Source organism: Triticum dicoccoides, chromosome 4A, assembly GCF_002162155.2.
Source record: "Triticum dicoccoides isolate Atlit2015 ecotype Zavitan chromosome 4A, WEW_v2.0, whole genome shotgun sequence".
NCBI lineage: Eukaryota > Viridiplantae > Streptophyta > Magnoliopsida > Poales > Poaceae > Triticum > Triticum dicoccoides.
The window spans coordinates 569,410,033-569,430,007 of record NC_041386.1 but is presented as its reverse complement, the minus strand read 5'-3'; the positions used below and the strand labels follow the sequence as shown (position 1 = coordinate 569,430,007).

Here is a 19,975-nt window from a genome sequence, read left to right as displayed (position 1 = left end):
CGAACGCCGCTAGCTTCCGCCCACCTCCCGCCCCACCCCGTCCTCTCTCTCGCACCACTCGCCCGTGTCGCGCACCACACCTCCAGCCCGCGCCGCACCACCTCCCAAACCGCGCCGCGTCACGCGCCCCAAACCCTAACCCTAGTCATGAGCTCCTCCTCCTTCACCGTCTCAAACCCGTTCGCTGGTCCCGATGTCACTCTCGTCCGCGACCTCAACATCCATGAGCGTGTCCCGGTGAAGCTTAAACAAAACACGGCGTTCTACTCCGCTTGGAAGCGGTATTTTTTGCTTGTATTCCGTGAATACCTCCTGCACGGCCACGTGGACGGCACCGTGGACTCGGCGCTCATGATCAACGACGAGGAGTGGATGATCCTCAATGCCACCATCATCCGCTGGTTCTACCTCACCATCTCCAGCGACCTCTTCCACACCATGGTGGATGACGACGACGACGCCTACGCGGTCTGGACCAAGCTCAACGGCCTCTTCACCGATAAAAGGCTGCAGCGCAAGGTCCTTCTCCACGGCGAGTTTTATGGGTGCCAGCAGCTTGACTCGTCCATCGACGATTTCTGCATGCGCCTCAAGAAGCTTGCTGATGAGCTCCGTGATCTCGGGGAGACGATCGGCGACGAGCTCCTCATCGGCACCCTCACCGCCGGACTCAACGAGGATTTTGGGAACGCCGCCTCCAACCTCACCCTCATCCCGGAGCCTACCTTCGCTAAGGTGGTCGCGTACCTCAAGTTGGAGGAGCGTCGGATGCGGATGGCGCGGACTCGTGCAACCCACACCGCCCTCGTCACCGGCACCCGCGGGGCTCAAGGCCCGCCACCACCGCGCCTGACGCCGCCCCAGCCGCTCCCTTCCCGCCGCCCCAGCCGGCGGCCAATAGGGGGGGGTCGTCGCGGCGGCCACAAGCGGGGGGCGCCGGAGCTCAGGGAGGAGCACCCCGCCCGCCGCAGCCAGCCTATCAGTCGGCCCCGTGGTACGCTGGCCAGAACCCATGGACCGGTGTCGTGCACGCCTACTTCATGCCGGTTCCCCGTGCCCCTGCCCCGGGTATCCTCGGCGCCCGGGCACCGTCGCACCAGGCGTTCTACGCCACGCCGCAGTCCTATGCGGCGCCCTATGGTCAGCAGCCGCAGCCAGGCGGGCTGCCCCTGCTGCCCCTGACGGCCCCGCCACAGCCTCTCCCGCCGGCGCCATGGGACCCGTCCCTCCTGGTGGCACTCCACACCGCCCCTTCTCCATCCAGCTACACCGGCAGCGGTGACTGGTACATGGACACCGGAGCCACCGCCCACATGGTGGCTTATTCCGGTAACCTCCACACCTCCTATCCCGTCCACACTTCCAACCGCATCACCGTCGGTGACGGCTCCTCTCTTCCTATCACCCACATAGGTCATGCATATTTTCCGTCTAACTCCACTCCAATATCCATGTCTAATGTCTTAGTTTCCCCTGAGCTTATTAAAAATCTTGTTTCTGTTCTTCTCTTACACGTAAAAATCATGTTACCGTTGAATTTGATGAGTGTGGTTTTTCTGTTAAGGACGCTCGCACGCGGATGGTGCTCCACCGATGTGACAGCCCCAACGAGCTCTACCCCGTTCACTCCGCCACCTCCACCACTTCCGCCGCCCCTGTCGCTCTCGCCACCGGAGTGGATATTTGGCACGCTCGCTTGGATCATCTTAATCCTGCCACCCTTCGCCATATACTTCGGAGTTTTTCTTTCACGTGTAATAAGAACGAGGATCACTCGTGTCATGCATGTCGCCTCGGCAAACATGCTCGTCTCCCGTTTAGGGCTTCTTCTCATGTTGCATCGTACCCATTTGAGTTAATTCATAGTGATGTTTGGACATCTCCTGTTGCCAGTAACACGGGCTTTCTTTATTATCTTGTCATACTTGATGATTTCTCGCATTATGTGTGGACCTTTCCGTTGCGCCGTAAGTCGGATGCTATATCCACTCTCGCCGCCTTCTACTTCTATGTTCTCACGCAGTTTGGTCGTCCCATTCTCGCATTGCAGACAGATAATGGGAAGGAGTTCGACAACCTCGTTGTTCGCACTCTTCTCACCACACATGGCACGACTTTTCGTCTCACTTGTGCGTACACCTCGCAGCAGAATGGTCGCGCTGAGCGTATCCTTCGCACTCTTAATGACTGCATTCGGACTCTTCTTTTTCATGCCAATGTGCCTCCGCGCTTTTGGCCTGACGCTCTTGCCACCGCTTCACTCCTCATTAACATCCGTCCATGTCGCACTCGCGGGAACTTTGCACCTCATCACCTTCTCTTCGGTGCACCACCTTCTTATGATGAGCTTCGCATCTTCGGCTGCCTTTGCTACCCTAGCATCGCCGCTACTGCGCCTCATAAGCTTGCACCCTGCTCCATCGCCTGCATCTTTCTCGGCTACCCACCTAACACCAAGGGCTATCGCTGCTATGATCCCGTCTCCCATCGTGTTTTCACCTCCCGACACGTTTACTTTGATGAGATGGTGTTTTCGTTTCAGCAGCACGTACCCCTTGTCGCCTCATCACCGCCGGCCACCAGCGGCCCTTCGGCGACTCCGTCAGGTGGACGGCCCCGCCCGGCTCTTGGACCGCCTCCGGGCTTTGGCGGTCCTTGCGTCATGGGACGAGCTGCATCGCGCGCCCCCACGCTGGCGCCTGCCCCCTCGGCCTCCTCGGTCGACGCCGCGGCTGGCGCCCCTCCCTCACCCGCCGCCCCCGACTCAGGCGCCGCGGGCTCGGACGCCGCGGACTCGGGCACTCCAGGCTCGGCCGCCGCCTCCCAGGCTTCTTCGCCGGCCCCGTCGCCGACCGCCTCGCCGATGGCTTCGCCGGTGGCTTCGCCGCCTGTCACGCCGACCGCTCCGCTGCTGCCGCCTGGCCCTGTTACATGGGCTAGAGCCGGCGTTCACCGTCCGAGCCTCCGGTACTCCAGTGATGAGTACCTCCTCGCCGTCTCCACCGTGGAGCCGTCTCCTCTTCCCGCGTCCGCTCGCGCAGCCCTCTGTGATCCTCACTGGCTTGCGGCGATGCAGGAAGAGTTTGACGCCCTTCAGCGGAACCGTACCTAGACACTGGTTCCCCGGCCTTCTCGCGCCAACGTCATCACCGGCAAGTGAGTTTTTTGCCACAAGACTCGCTCAGATGGTACCCTTGAGTGCTACAAGGCTCACTGGGTGGTTCGTGGTTTTCGACAGCGCGCTGGCGTTGACTTCACTAAGACGTTTGCCCCGGTTGTCAAACCGGGCACGATCCGCACTGTCCTCCAGCTTGCAGTGTCCCGAGGCTGGCCAGTTCATCAGATGGATGTCTCCAACGCCTTCCTCCACGGCCATCTTGAGGAGCAGGTGTATTGTGATCAGCCCACCGGTTTTGTCGACGCATCTCTTCCTGGCCATGTGTGTTTGTTGTCTCGGTCTCTCTACGGGCTCAAGCAAGCACCCCGCGCCTGGTACCGCCGGATCGCCGGGTTTCTTCAGACACTGGGTTTCAACATCACTCGCTCGGATGCCTCATTGTTCGTCTATCGTCACGGTGACACCACTGCATATCTGCTCCTATATGTCGACGACATCATCCTGACGGCCTCCTCCACAACTCTTCTTCAGCAGATTACTCTTCGGCTGCGTGACCAGTTTGCCATCAAGGACTTGGGTGCTCTACATTATTTCCTTGGCATTGAGGTCGTTCGTCGCCTGGACGGTTTCTTTCTTCATCAGCAGAAGTATGCGCACGAGCTTCTTGAGCATGCTGGTATGCTCAATTGTCACCCTGCTGCTACTCCTGTTGACACGAAGGCCAAGGTTTCTGCTCTTGAGGGCTCTCCAGCATCGGATGCTCCCTTCTACCGGTCTATTGTTGGTGCTCTTCAGTATCTGACTCTCACCAGACCGGATCTGTAGTATGCTGTTCAGCAGGTGTGTCTTCACATGCACGCCCCTCGTGACTCCCATTGAACCCTCGTGAAGCGGATCCTCTGTTACATTCGCGGCACGATGACCCTTGGACTCATCCTCACGACATCCACTTCTCTGCAGATGATGGCCTACTCCGACGCGGACTGGGCTGGCTGCCCAGACACTCGTCGGTCCACCTCTGGCTACTGCGTCTACCTCGGTCCTTCACTCGTTTCATGGTCGTCTAAGCGACAACCCATGGTTTCGCGCTCCAGCGCGGAGGCTGAGTACCGAGCTATGGCTAACGCTGTTGCTGAGTGCACCTGGCTACGACAGTTACTTCAGGAGCTGTATCACGACGTCTCCCAGGCTACAGTTGTCTACTGCGATAATGTTTCTGCGGTGTACCTCTCCGCCAACCCCGTTCATCATCGTCGGACTAAACACATTGAGCTGGACATTCACTTTGTGCGCGAGCAGGTGGCCCTTGGACGCATTCGGGTTCTCCACGTGCCGACTGCACAACAGTTCGCCGATGTGATGACGAAGGGACTGCCGACTTCCACCTTCGAGGAGTTTCGTTCCAGTCTTTGCGTCACTGGCGCCGCTACGACTGCGGGGGTGTTGAGTATATTGTGTACGTATATGTTTGTGTATAGGGCTCACCTCCTGTTTTCTCTGTATAGTTGAGGTTGTGGCCCACCTCTGTACTTATATATATGTGCCTGGTGCACCGATCAATACATCGTGATTGCACAGCCCACATCTTGCTTTTCTACACTGTAAAAAGGACTACTGTTTTGCCGTGCACTATTATGACGAGTATATGAAAATATAGTACGTCATTTGGGTACTCTTGGAAAAAAATACTTATCCCTATTTCTTTTATGCAGTACTACTACTAGCCAACAATCACTCTGACTGAAAACCCAATCCAGGACAATGAAAACAAAAGTAGCATAAGAAAATGAATACATTTTTCACCCCATGTAGGGCCGGACCAAAAGTTGTAGCTCGTGAGCTTAATGAGCGCTCGATAGTTCGGCTCGTTATGCTCGTGGCTCGCTTCTTAATAAACAAAATCAATCATCAATTTCAGCTCGTTAAGCCTAACGAGCTTAACGAACGAGCTAACAAATTTCACATATAGCTCATTAAGCTCGTTAGTAATAGCACAACACATATTTCATCTTACGTGACAAAATTATTTTAGCACATCAGTCTATCTATTCAATCTAATCTACATATGAGGCAATAAACTAGTGCATTTTCTTTTGTAGTCACCATCTTCATTCTTAAAAATCACATCTACACTCATCATGTAGACTGTAACACATCAGAATCTGTTAACGAGCGCTCACAAGTTTCAAACGAACCGAGCCGAGCAGGATTTTTTGCTCATTAATCTTACCGAGCTTAACGAGTCGAGCCTTAATGATCATGAACTTAACGAACCGCATAAACGCATTCACGCACGCCCTATCCATATAAGCACCTCTGAGAGACTGAGCTGTCACATTATTTTGAGATTGGCGAAGTCGTAACATACGCCTTCGCAGTCGACGAAAAAGTCTCGTCCCACTAAACACACATAGCCGAAAGGCCTGAAATAAATCCAAAAAAATGCGAGTATCAGTGTCAAATTTGGAAGTTAAACCCTGGTGGACTGAGGATATCACTCTTCTACTGGGAGAATATCAGGTGCTCCAGTAGCACCTCATCTTAGGCGGTCCGGTAGCATCCCGGCCAGATCCAACGGGCAACATTCACAGGATGTGGATCCCAACGTCATTTCGAGCAAAACTCGCATTGACCAAATGTTGTCCATTCGATTCTGGATCCAATGACCGAGGTGCACCGGGAGCATCTGATATTCTTCCCTGTCCTTTTAACTATCCAAGTAAATTGGTTTGTGTCTAAAATACACTCCTTCAACACAGGGAAGTAGTAAAGTATACTTGCCACTACTGCATTTTTTTTCTTTTTGAAAGATGCCACGACTGCATCTTCAATAAAAGAATTGAAAAAAGAACTAAGAAAAACTTGCCACAACTGCAATGGGCCGAAACCTCAAACGCAAATGGTTCTGGCCTAGACCCACCCTCAGCGGCGAGCACCGCCCAGCCCGCGCACAAGAGCATCCTAACCCTAGTTCGGCGACGACTCGGCGCGCGGCGGCGGTTGGTTCGGAGCCGACGAGGGCCACTCGGGGCACGCGAAGGGAGCGCAGCCGCCGGCCTCCGCCGTGGTTGCTCGCGGCATCGGCGAGGACGATCTCCTCGAGGGTTTCGCAGCCCAGGTGCGCCGATTACCACCCACCCGTCCCCCTCCCTGCTCGATCCGCCGGCTGCTCCCGCCATTCGTTGAATCACGTCCATTTCCGCTCGGAATCACTCGCCCTGTGAATTTGTTTGTGATGTTCCTTGACGCGGCACGCTTAGGGCCTAGTGGACAGTGAATTGAAGTGTGGATGCTCCGTGTTTTTCGCGCTAGTATAATTCAACAATTACCCACCTAGGCGTGAACATCGCGAGCTCATTGTAAACTTATACTAGTAGTTTTTTACATCATCTTCGCAGTTAGTTTGTGTTGTTTGTGAAGGAGGCACGATAGTTTTTTCAGGTTTAGTGCCCAAGTGGCTTTGAATAGTGGTATGTATGTGTAGTATGTCTTTTGGCTTGTCAAAAGCCAAGATTTTCTTATAATGTATGATCAATTAATCCCATCGGTAGTCTATTTAGGCAGATGCTATCGATATCGCTGTGTTAGCTCGTGTCCAGTGTAGCATTGCGTGTGCGAATTGGCGATTTCCACCACCCTGACACCCCCATCTCTAAATTCATAGCTGCAAGCCTGCAATTTCACCTTTCGTTGAAAGAGAAACCCATTGGCGTTTCTATTTTATATGAAAGGCGTTGCCCAGTTCTGCATCAAAGGTAAATATGGTTATCACTGGAGAGAGACTGGGTTGTCACTCAGCATCCATGTCCGACAGTGAGCAGCAAAGAAATGAAATACAACAGGAAACAAACTATGAACATGATTTCACCCAACACCCTCTACTCCTGAGTCAACTTCATTCGGCCTTCCAAGGCTACTTCTTGAGCTGACTATTAGTCCATTCCCCCCCTTTCAATACCTCTTCCAATGTTGCAAGACACAAAGCAATCTTATCCTTAATTCCTTATGCATAGCAACAATTGGACATGACATCAAGTTCCTTTCAGTAAAATCTTGTTTTGAGTTGTCCTGAGTCCAACACACACATGCAAACTAATTTGGTTTTTCCTAAATCACACACTATAATTTCACAGAAAATTTGGCATCAAGATGAGACCCAAATAGAACGTGTGCAGTACCTTCCGCTGTTCCACATACACATAAACTTTGTTCCATGGCCAGGTCTTTTCAACCGATTGTTCCCTACAAGGGAGTTCACCCTGTAAGACTTGCTACTTTGTGTATAACCTGGAATATTCCCTGTTTAGAGACTCGACATATGCCATCGTGAACCGCCATATTCAATAGTCGGGGAACCGAGTAGAGCTTCAGAGTTTAGAGTTAGCATTTTCATCCTCCAGTTATTTCAGTAAGAGTTGTTTATTTGTGACCGTGCATCCTTTTTTATATGAGATTATCTGATGAATTCATATGTATTTCTACTGAATTTCTTGTCTTGGTCTGAAAATCATTTATCTAAGTAGTAAGTTCTGATCTGAGGGCAGGCCTGGCGCAGTGGTGAAGTCCTCCCCACTTGTGCCAAGAGGTCCTGGGTTCGAACCAGCCTCTCTGCATTGCACTTTGCAGGGGTAAGACTAGGTTCCTATAATCCCTCCCCAGACCCCACCTTGTGTGGGAGCTTCTATGCACTGGGTCTGTCCTTTAGTAAGTTCTGATCTGTATATATGTCAAATTGTCAGTACTTGCAGCATGACCATACTCCTGTTTGTTTACATGAGTGCTCAGTTTTGTGATGAACCTTTTGTCTTTGTTTTGTTAAGGTAACCCGGAATCAAACATTTCATCCTCAGACAAACTTCCCTTGTTGCTATGGAATCCAAGTTCTTTCGGTTCCTGAAGCTTGTCGGAGTTGGTTTCAAAGCAAGGACAGAGCAAGGAGGCCGCGAGTTGTTTCTGAAACTAGGTTACAGCCATGAGGTGCAGTTCACTGCTCCACCCGCCGTCCGTGTCTTCTGCTTCAAACCCAACATAATATGCTGCACTGGCATCGACAAGCATAGAGTGCACCATTTCGCCGGAGCCGTGCGAAGCAGTAAACCTCCGGAAGTGTACAAGGGGAAGGGCATACTGTACATCGACGAGGTCATAAAGCTGAAGCCGGGGAAGAAGCAGCAGAAGAAGTAACACATGGGTGAGCCTCCCCATTTGACTTGTAGCCTGTTGTTAAGGCGCCGCGACGCGTTTGTTGCCGCAGAATTCATGTGGTTTTCTCTGTGCTGGGCTAGTATGGCTAGCCCCGGTACCAGGCTGGACTTCGTAATAATACTCCGTATGCGCCGTATGTGAATCGTCTGATGAACATGCATATCGTTGGGTGGGGGTGGATCAGCGGATTCCAACATTTTTGTTTTGTTTTGAGCTGGCTGGATGTGACGTATCTTCAATAGTTCAATGTGTTTGTTGCTGACACAACTCTCCATCTTTTCTCTACAAAATATTACTCCCTCCGTTCCTAAATATAAGTCTTTTTCGAGATTTCAAATGAACTACCATATAAAGATGTATATAGACATATCTTAGAGTCTAGATTCACTTATTTTGCATCGCATGTAGTCATCTGTTGAAATCTCTAGAAAGACCTATATTTAGGAATGGAGGAAGTAATAGCTAGCTACTATCACCTTGTTCCAAATTATAAGATGTTTTGGATATTTTAATATGGATTATGTACGGACTGAAATGAGTGAACAAGTACGCTAAAATGCGTCTATACATCCGATTTAGGAAAAAATTAGAACATCTTATAATTCAAAACTTGAGGGAGTACCTTGTTATGATATTTGTTCTTCACAAATAATTCACGGTTCTGGATGTATGCTTTGTGATAGTGTTTTTGTTGAATCTGCTGCTTGGGGGTGATTTTCTTTTTATGTCGGCCTTGAAGGATCTTGATTAATTCAGAAAAAGGGAAAGAGAGCTGCCCGATTAATATACTTAAATCTAGACTAAAACTGTCACAATTATCCACGGAGGGCAACACTCGCTGACCAAAAGGCCATCTTCAACGGCGACCTTCAAACCGTCCATGTATATCCAAACCGCGTTGTCTGGATAGCGGAAGCCATTTAACGCGGGCTTGTACACGCATTTTCTTCTGCAAACGGAGACAACCATGAGGGGCTTTGCGAGAGTTTGGACTGCTGCCATGCCCGCTTCTAATCGCCCTAGCACACCCCAAACTCCTCCTTCTTCTCCCGCACGCGTTCCCGCCCGGCACCAGCTGCTTGCTTTCGTGCCATTGTAGAGCGTGCCGCTCCACATTGAAGACGACTCAGGGCGGACGCGACCTCTCATTGCCTCTTCACCTCTTCGGTGTCCGCGTTTGTTCAATGCCGGAGACGCGTTACTGGACCGGACGGGGCGGATATCTACCATGCTCGTTGAATGTATGTCCGTCCGCATGCCGCCATTAGGCAGGCTTGTCGACCGAGAAACCCACTCTAGCGTCGTGCATTGACGCACCCGGATGCCTGGCCTCACAGGAATCCGCTATTTAAAGACGACCACACCCGACTAGCTCCACGCCACAACACAAGCCTGCTCCACATCCTCTTCCCTTGCACTGCATCCGCCATGACTACAGGCGGCGAAACTTTGCGGGAGAGCCTTTCCACTGAGATGAAGCACGCGGTGGCCGCCCATGCCACTGCCTGGCAGAGCCGCCGTGCCAGGCGGATCAAGTCCAGCTTGCCGGCCAGCTCGCCCGAGGTCTCCGACAACGAGGACGACACCATGATGTAGACGGGCTCCGACGACACCGCCCCGGGGCCCCGCCTGTGCACGCCGGCTTCATAATGAAGCAGGCGCATACGCACTATAACACCGCCATCGCGAAGGGGCAGCCTGCGCCTATGTCGGCGAGCGCGTGAGCAAGGAGGCCGTGGTGGCAATGGTTGTGGCGAACCCCAACTTCGTCGCGGAGTAGTGTGCCATCTACGATGCCGTCCTCGCTCAAGCCGTCGCTCGCCAGGAAGCGGCCACCGCCGTGGCGCAGCTCTGGGTGATCATAGAGGAGAACAACGCCAGCTGCGCCTGCTACGAGTCGTCGCTGAACCATCCGGCGGCCCGGTGGGACGACGACAGCGCGGGCACCACCATTTCCATTGTGGACCTTACGTCCACTGGCGATGGACAAGGCATGGACTCCTCCGAGGATGAGTAGGGCACGGGAGGCGGCAGGGCCTTTGTGCCCTATGTGGGCTGGTCCGTCTCCCGTGGTCTACTCTTCCTCGCCGGAGACCGTAGCTTCACTTTATCGGTCTGATCGTCGGTGGTCATGGAGACGACGGATGAAGGACGACAAGGGGTTGGGTGCCGGCCGCCGCCGTAGGATAGGTTTAGGGTCGGGTCGGAACGGTTTCTTTTTTGCCTTGAATGTTCAAAATCTAACGAAAATCCGCCGTGTTTGCATGAATATTGTCCGGTATGTATGAAATCCACCGTGTTTGTACGGATTTCGTTCGGTTTGTTGCCAAAGTGTTTGAAATGTATGCGGACAGCATTAGATGGCAGCCTTCCGCATTTGTGCCCGTGGACTGATCTTTATGTTTGCGGCTGAATGCCGGAGAAAATTTATGAGCTGTTGTTGGAGATGCACTGACCACACACACCGCAGAGAAGACATGAGCTTGCATCCGAGATAGCAAGAGACAACCAAGTTTCCTGCCAAAGCAGCCCACAGATGCTGACCTTTCTTTTCACCTGGCGAGCGCTGGTGGTTACAGGCTACAGATCTTTTAGATGCATCACTTGATGAGCTTTGGCGTTACGTCATTGGCCGAACCAAACCAGATCACGTGGAGAATACGCCAATACGCCAAATTCAGGCAGTGACTCGAGTTAACTGTCCGGTACGTAACGGTGTCGCTCGAGCGGAACTGCCTGGCATAACGGTGCCAAATTTAAGACTGACGTAAGCAACTCCTTCTAATCCATATTAATTAACGCTGATTTAATACAACTTTAGTAACAGAAAATACATCGGTAAAGATAGTGCATGGCACATGCGGGCGAGCTTTCGCCCTACGTCCAAATTTTAAAAATTTACACGTAAATTCACATATGTATTTAATGACAGGTGAAGTGTGACTAATAAATACTTTTTCCATCCCATAATATAATAGTGTTGTTTACACTAATACTTCCTTCGTCTTATAATATAAGAGTGTTTTTTACACTACACTACATTATGGGACGGAGGGAGTAGCAAACTTTCAAACTTGCAAATTCACACTCTACCCAACACCAACTTCACAATAACTTTATTTGTCACTTGGTATGTAAGTTGACGTCACGATGAACTTGAACTCCGACATTGATAGAGAAGAATGCAGCCGCTGTGTCGAGGATGAGAACATCACGACGATGTAAGGATTGCGACTTTTAAATGTTGCAAAAGGAAGTTTGAGTGCGCTTTTTGGTGGATATCATTTGGGGCGTCTCATAGAAAATCTATGTTTTTGTGTGAATTTTACTTGTTTCTCTATGTTTAACTAGGGGTGCAAATGTCTATTGTTTAGGGTAGCTGGCGACCCATTTTAATCCAACCAAACAAACTACATTTTCTTTTACTTTTGATGTTTCAATTCATTTGGCTGAACAAAACAGGGCCAGACGCCACCTCCTGCACGTACAACTGAGCAAAAGCGCACTCGGTTAGATCAACAACAATAACAACACAAGTTTGAGAACCGATACACAATATGGTGAATTGACGAGTGCCGGATTACATGTTATATGTCCTGATCCGAGATATTAGAAAACCCTCAAATTTTTTTACCGCACAGCAGACATGGTGAGCAATCTTAAAATCGTTCGGAAAAGAAAATCTCATTGTTATTTTTTTCCAGTAAAAGTAAGCAAGGAACCCCTAAAACCAAGATCCCTTCTCCTAATAGGCAGAGCTCTAAAACGAACTTGGCGACTCCCCGACCCTCACTCCCATCGCCCGCCGCCTTCGGCCTCCCCTGCCCGATTTCGCCTTCGCCATGGAGGACGACGACGAGTTCGGCGACCTCTACACGGATATCGTCATTCCGACGTCCAAGCCCCCGAGGCTGCAGCACGCCGCCCCATCCCTAAACCCTAATTCCGCGCCAGCTCCCGTGTCAATTGTGGCAATGGCAGGTGACGAGGAAGATGACGAAGACGGCCACCGGAAACATTACAACTACATGCAAAAGTGCCTACCCTAGAATGTGTTGGAAATATGCCCTAGAGGCAATAATAAATTAGTTATTATTATATTATATTTCATTGTTCATGATAATCATTTATTATCCATGCTAGAATTGTATTGATAGGAAACTCAGATACATGTGTGGATACATAGACAACACCATGTCCCTAGTAAGCCTCTAGTTGACTAGCTCGTTGATCAATAGATGGTTACGGTTTCCTGACCATGGGCATTGGATGTCGTTGATAACGGGATCACATCATTAGGAGAATGATGTGATGGACAAGACCCAATCCTAAGCCTAGCACAAGATCATGTAGTTCGTATGCTAAAGCTTTTCTAATGTCAAGTATCATTTTCTTAGACCATGAGATTGTGCAACTCCCGGATACCGTAGGAGTGTTTTGGGTGTGCCAAACGTCACAACGTAACTGGGTGGCTATAAAGGTGCACTACGGGTATCTCCAAAAGTGTCTGTTGGGTTGGCACGAATCGAGACTGGGATTTGTCACTCCGTGTAACGGAGAGGTATCTCTGGGCCCACTCGGTAGGACATCATCATAATGTGCACAATGTGACCAAGGAGTTGATCACGGGATGATGTGTTACGGAACGAGTAAAGAGACTTGCCGGTAACGAGATTGAACAAGGTATCGGGATACCGACGATCGAATCTCGGGCAAGTATCGTACCGATAGACAAAGGGAATTGTATACGGGATTGATTGAATCCTTGACATCGTGGTTCATCCGATGAGATCATCATGGAGCATGTGGGAGCCAACATGGGTATCCAGATCCCGTTGTTGGTTATTGACCGAAGAGTTGTCTCGACCATGTCTGCATGACTCCCGAGCCCGTAGGGTCTACACACTTAAGGTTCGATGACGCTGGGGTTATAGGGAATAGATGTACGTGGTTACCGAATGTTGTTCGGAGTCCCGGATGAGATCCCGGACGTCACGAGGAGTTCCGGAATGGTCCGGAGGTAAAGATTTATATATGGGAAGTCATCATACGGTCACCGGAATAATTCGGGGGGTTACCGGTATTGTACCAGGACCACCGAAGGGGTTCCAGGGGTCCACCGGGAGGGTCCACCTGCCCCGGAGGGCCCTATGGGCTGTGTGTGGAGAGGGACCAGCCCCTTAATGGGCTGGGCGCCTCCCCCCTAGGGCCATGCACCTAGGGTTTGGGGGAACCCTAAAGGGGGGGCGCCCCCCTTGCCTTGGGGGGGCAAGGCAACCCCCCTGCCGCCGCCCTCCTCAGATTGGGTCTGAGGGGGCCGCCCCCCCTCTCCCTTGCCCCTATATATATGTGTGGGGGGTGGGAGGGCAGCCGCACCCAAGTTCTGGCGCATCCCTCTCCCTCTCCCAAGTCCTCCTCCTCTCCTGCGGTGCTTGGCGAAGCCCTGCAGGATTGCCACACTCCTCCTTCACCACCACGCAGTCGTGCTGCTGCTGGACGGAGTCTTCCCCAACCTCTCCTTCTCCCCTTGCTGGATCAAGGCGTGGGAGACGTCATCGGGCTGCACGTGTGTTGAACACGGAGGCGTCGTTGTTCGGCACTTAGATCGGAATCAACCGCGATCTGAATTGCTGCGAGTACGACTCCTTCATCCGCGTTCTTGCAACGCTTCCGCTTAGCGATCTACAAGGGTATGTAGATGCACTCCCCTTCCCCTCGTTGCTATATTACTCCATAGATTGATCTTGGTGATGCGTAGAAAATTTTAAATTTCTGCTACGATCCCCAACAGAATGCGCTACAGAGCCACGTCTTAACCGACACCAATCGCCTCCGAAGATCAACAACTCCATTGGACCTCGCTTGTTGACGCATCGTTCGCCCTTAATGCCAACGGAGGAGATGACAAGCAAATGATGGGACTTGGTCAGTCCAGATAAAGGCATCACCTTGGATTCCCAGCGACGGTATACATGGCGCCTCTGAAGAACAATCTTGGGCACTGGCAAGCATCGGAGGAGCGCGACAAGGAACCTCCAAGCCAAGTGTCCAAACACAATGCTCCTAACGAAGGTACGGCGTCGAGGACGCCCCCATCGTGTCGATCCCACACCAAGCCTAGGCTTTCGCCCGAAGACATCTACCAAATAAACACGGGAGCAGGGAAGTGTCGACACATCTCAACAACGCCTCCAAGGAGGGGGCGACGACCAGGGGCGCCGTCACTGCCGGTGTTGACAAATGGGCAAGACCTTCATCCGTTTTTGCAGCACACCTCCCACCCTCGACGCCGGTCTGGGGCCACCGTTCGAGTTGTTCGCACCGCTGGCGCCGCAACACCACGTCGTTGTAGTCATAGCATTACAGTCCACCAACACCCGCACGGCCGAGATCGCATTCCACCTCCCGCCTAGATGAGAGAAACGCAGCACGACACCTCCATCTCCACCGAACAGGGCTGCACACCTCTCACTCTAGACAGCTGTCACTACCACAAACCTTCATCCTAGATCAGACCCCGATGGGCCCAAATCGAGCCCACACTTTCGCCTCATTCGCACCGACGCCTCCAGGAGGGCAACCGCACGCCCACACCCGAGTTGACCGCCGGCCGCCGCACTCCGGGAGCTCCCGCCACTCTTGGCCAAACCCCACACAGCCGCCGTCACCATGAGAGCCGGTCTGCACGGCCCTCCACTCTCGCACCGGCACAATATGGAGGCGTCGTTCCTCGACAGACTCCTCTGCTCCTCCGCGAATCTCCGTCGCACCATGGCCTGACCACACGCCGCCCGCATGACGCCACCCCTTCATGCAAAGGGGGAGGGGCCCGTCCGGGCTCGCCGACCTCGCCCGTTGCCTTTGACGGCCAGGCCCCGTCACCATCTAGGACGGGGGTCTCTGGCGGTTAGGGTTAGCTCTCCGGAACCGCCCGCACGTGCGGTCTGGGATGGAGGGCAAAGTTTTTGCTCTCATAAATATCAATTTTGATAAAGCACATTTAGATGTGCTCTGAGTATTGCACATCTAAATCCTATGTCATTGATTTTACGCTAAGCTTCGTGCAAGTATTTTCTTTTGTTTTTCTAGATTAATTGAGTCATTTAGATGTGCGACAAACCCAAATAATATAGTGTGTCCAGGGCACATCTAGATGTGCTCTAGTTATTGCACATCTAAGTGAGTGAATCAAGCATAAAGAGAAAAGAAAAAAGAAAAAGGAAAATATCCACACGAATCTTGACGTAAGATTAATGACATAGGACTTAGATGTACAATACTTATGACACATTTAGATGTGCTTTAGCAAAACTGAATAATATACTGAAAACCGGACTAAAATTGTGGCAGCACTGGCCGACCTGACCACCCATAAAAAGACACGCCGCCGAGAAGTAGAGATGAACTTGCATCCGAGATGGCAAAGAGAGAACCAAGTTTTCTGCCAAACCAGCCAACAAAAGCTGACGTTTCTTTTCACCAGGCGAGCGCTGGTGGTTACGCGCCACACAGATCTTTCTCTCTTAGGAGACGCGCTACAGATCGTTGGCCCATTTAGATGCATCACTCGATCGGATTTGGCGTTACGTCATTGACCGAACCAAACCAGATCACGTGGACAAACACGCCAAATTCAAGCAGTGACTCGAGTCACGTAACGGTATCGCTCGAGTGGAACTGCCTGGCATAACGGTGCTAGAATTAAGACTGACGTAAGCTACTCCTTCCGATCCATATTAATTGACGCTGATTTAATACAACTTTAGTAACAAAAAATACATTAGTAAATATAGTGCATGGCACATGCGGGCGAGCTTTCGCCCTACGTTCAAAATTTAAAAATTTACACGTAAAATTACATATGTACTTAATGACGGGTGAAGTGTGACTAATAAGTATCCATCAGTTTCAAAATAAGTGTCTCAACCTTAGTTCAACTTTATACTAAAGTTAATATAAAGTTGAGACATTTATTTTGAGACGGAGGAAGTAACAAACTTTCAAACTTGCAAATTCACACTCTACCCAACACCAACTTCACAAATATCTTTATTTGTCACTCGGTATGTAAGTTGACGTCACGACGAACTCGAACTCCGACATCGACAGAGGAGAACACAACTGTGCTATCGAGGATGAGAACACCACGATGATGTAAGGATTGCGAGTTGAGTATTGCAAAAGGAAGTTTGAGTGTGTTTCTATGGTGGATATCATTTGGAGGCGTCTCATAGAAAATATAATTTTTATTGCGTTAATTGTACATCCTTTTCTCTATGCTTAACCAGGGGTGCAAATGTGTATTGTTTAGGGTAGCCAGTGGCCCTATCTAGTCCAACCAAATGAACCGCTTATTTTTTTTAAATTTTTTTATAATTCATTTGGTTGAACAAAATAGGGCTAGACATCAACTCTTGCAAGTTGAAAACCCGTACACAATATGGTACTGTAAATCCGTGAGCACTTGATGTACATGTTACATATCCTGATCATAGAATATCTCTGAGTTAATTTTACCGCACGGCAAGCGTGGTGAGCAATCTTCAAATCGTTCGGAAAAAAATCTCACAGTTATTTTTGTCAGTATAAGCAAGGAACCCCTAAAACCGAGAGCCCTTCTCCTAATAGGCAGAGCTCCAAAACGAACTTGGCGACTCTCCCCCGACCCTCACCCCCATCGCCCGCCGCCTCCGGCCTCCCCCGCCCGATCTCGCCGTCGCCATGGAGGACGACGACGAGTTCGGCGACCTCTACACGGACATCGTCCTCCCGACGTCCGAGCCCCCCAGGCCGCCGCCGCCCGCCGAAACCCCGCCGCGCGCCGCCCCGGCCCCAAACCCTAATTCGGCGCCAGCTCCCGCGTCGGCCGCGGCGGCGGCGGGCGCCGAGGACGACGACGATGACGACTGGCTGCTCGGAGGGGGCGACCCCCTCGCCGGGGTCGACCCCACCACCGACTGGGTCGACGAGGACGACGATGGCGGCGCGCCCCCCGCCGTGAAGCGCGAGGTCGATGCGAAGCCGCCGCCCCCCGCCGCGGAGGATCCCGATCCGCTCATGGGGGTCGGCGCGGACGACCCCGGGGCGGCCATCCCGGGGCTCTCGTCCTCGGCGGCGGCCGGTGGTGCGGCCGGGAGCGACGAGTGGGATAGCGACAGCGAGGACGACCTCCAGATCGTGCTCAACGAGACGGACGGACGCCGGCGGCTCGGGGAGGACGAAGGCGACGACGAGGACGGGGAAGACCTCCTCATCGTCGCCGATGGACCTCACGTCCCCGGCATGGAGGAGCAGGAGTGGGTGGAGGACGGGACAGCGGCTGGGCCCGAGGGAGAGAGAAAAGAGGGCGGTGAGCCTGGGAAGACGGGCCCCATGCCTGGCGGGAGGATCGGGTACAGTGGCGGCGGCCCGGGGTTCCACCCGCAGCACCATTCCATGTTCAAGGTCAGTTATTCGGGCCAAGAAGCCGTTCGATGTTCGATGCGCTCGGCCCACCCCCAAAGAGGGAGACGGCATAAACCCCGGTTGCAACTCGCTATGCTTTACGTTGTACTGTGTAAATTCCTGATAAAGTTTAGTTTCTTCCTTAGATTCTTTTGCATTCCTGCTTACTGTCCGACAATGTATACTGTAAATGCAATTTATATAACATATAAAGGGAACAAAGGGAAATACAATGATTTTGCATTTACTTTTTCATGCTTCCGTATAGCAACTTCAAGAGCCTTCTGAATGTTTAATCCCCGTGGGGTTATAATTCTTTGTTTAGTTAGTGAAGTAGTTAACAAGATGGTGGCATCGATACAGACTGGTCACTGAATTTCAAGTCAGTAACTTCATTCCAGATGCTGGTGTGATGCGGATGAAGTCAGCCATTTCGAGGAACATGCCGGTTATTTCATGATAGGAGATAGTGACAAGGTCGGCAGGTGCTCGAAGCTGGCAATATCACTTTTGTCCAGTAAGAGATAAGGCACACATTAGTTGACCCAGCTCCAAGAGCAGGCACTATGATGTACATAAGCTTGCTTGTCAAAGCTCAATCTTCAGGCTGTGTCCAAAATATTTCATTGTTCTGGCTATACACACTCAAGTTACAGTATTCGTTGGCTGTATGCGCTCAAGTCACATTCTCCCTAACTGTAGGTCTGTTAGTTCTAGCTATTTCTCTGTGCTAAACTCAACAACAGAACTATGGGGAAATTGGCAAACAGCTGCTGACAGGCGTTTTCCTGTTCCTTGCCGCGAACACAAATATTGACTCTACCTCTAGCAGGAGAGTGTTTAACAATCCCGCACTGGGACTCTTAGGACTAATGGCCATCTGACTGTGGTTGGACCCTGTATGATCAAAGAAGACTTGAATGATTTAGGTGCAGTTGTAACTGTTCGATCCTAAATGTATCGGCACATTTTGTCAGTGTGGAATTTTGTTCTATTAATATCTGCCTGGATATAACTAAGTGGTCAGCTCTAGCATAGTCAAATTACGTACTCACACCCTGGGGATGTGAGATCAGATCTCTTGCAAGTTAATGATAAATTCCATGCATCAGTACATATGCTATTATCTTTAATATAATAATTTGTTATCAAGCAATACCTGTAGTGGGATCAAATATGTTCTTCTGCTACATGACACTTCCTAAACCATTTTCAAAGAATGGCAATACTGGACAGGATGTAAACCCCAATTGAATATTAAATCAAGCACAGTTCAAGTTCATTTCACGAACTACATGATGTTTTGCATATATATTCATCATCTGTTCTCATGGCTTAACTGCTGGCAAAGCGATGATGTTAAGTACTTGGAAAGTTGTTGGTTGGGAAATGAGTGTTCTCATTCACCTTTTTAACTTTTTAAACTTTCTCTTTGATTATTTTTATAATCTTTGTTCTCCCTCTTGCAGTATGTACGACCTGGCGCTCCAACCGGTGGGGCTCCTAGTGCTCCTGGCCAATTCCGTCCACCTGGACCCCCTGGACCTTTTTCTGGTCGAGGAAGAGGAGACTGGCGGCCTGGTGCTTGTAGGGGCATGAATAAAGGTTTTCATTCAGGCTATGGAATGACTCCATGGGGTGGTGCTGGTCGTGGTTTTGGTGGCGGACTAGATTTCACACTTCCTCCTCACAAGTAAGTTAACTGGTAGACATGATAAGACCTGTAGGTCATTTTATGCTTCGCTTGCTGCAAACTCTGTTTATCTGTTGCAGTTGTGAGTGTGCATTAGGGTTATTATTGTTGCATGCTCTGGCAAATGCCAATTTTGCGTGAATTTAACTCAACGCATAGAATACATCTAGCATTCTCAACTCAAGCGCGCAGAGTCAAGAACCATATACCACTATTTGTTACCTTTTTTTTTGGATGAGGGGCCGGGGATTGAATTCTAGGTTGGAATCAAGGAATTATTTGTGTGCTTCCCGTTGTTATTTCAGTTACATCTGGACAACTATTCTATTTATGCTCATTATATGCCCTCTCCTCAACATAATTTATTTGTCCCAGGATAATTTTTGATATTGACATTGACACCACATTTGAGGAGAAGCCATGGAAATACCCTAGTGCTGAAATTTCAGACTTCTTCAACTTTGGGCTTGATGAGGAGAAATGGAAAGACTACTGCAAGCAACTGGTCAGTCCTT

At 50.8% G+C, this 19,975-nt stretch overlaps 2 protein-coding genes across 2 annotated transcripts in view; both read left to right on the top strand.

Annotated features, from left to right (window-relative positions):
• The first annotated feature begins 6,028 nt into the window (after positions 1 to 6,028).
• LOC119286823 (60S ribosomal protein L6, mitochondrial-like) lies at positions 6,029 to 8,587 on the top strand. Its single transcript, XM_037566290.1, has 2 exons — positions 6,029 to 6,236; positions 7,939 to 8,587. The coding sequence occupies exon 2, from the start codon at positions 7,988 to 7,990 to the stop codon at positions 8,300 to 8,302; it is 315 nt and encodes a 104-aa protein (XP_037422187.1). The 5' UTR covers positions 6,029 to 6,236; positions 7,939 to 7,987; the 3' UTR covers positions 8,303 to 8,587.
• An 8,378-nt stretch (positions 8,588 to 16,965) lies between these two features.
• Positions 16,966 to 19,975, top strand: part of LOC119286822 (FIP1[V]-like protein) — an 11,060-nt gene continuing 8,050 nt past the window's right edge. The window contains exons 1-3 of the mRNA XM_037566289.1: positions 16,966 to 17,767; positions 19,237 to 19,460; positions 19,836 to 19,965. Coding sequence (XP_037422186.1) covers positions 17,045 to 17,767; positions 19,237 to 19,460; positions 19,836 to 19,965 — 1,077 coding nt within the window. The 5' untranslated portion in view covers positions 16,966 to 17,044. The remainder of the gene's footprint in view (positions 17,768 to 19,236; positions 19,461 to 19,835; positions 19,966 to 19,975) is intronic.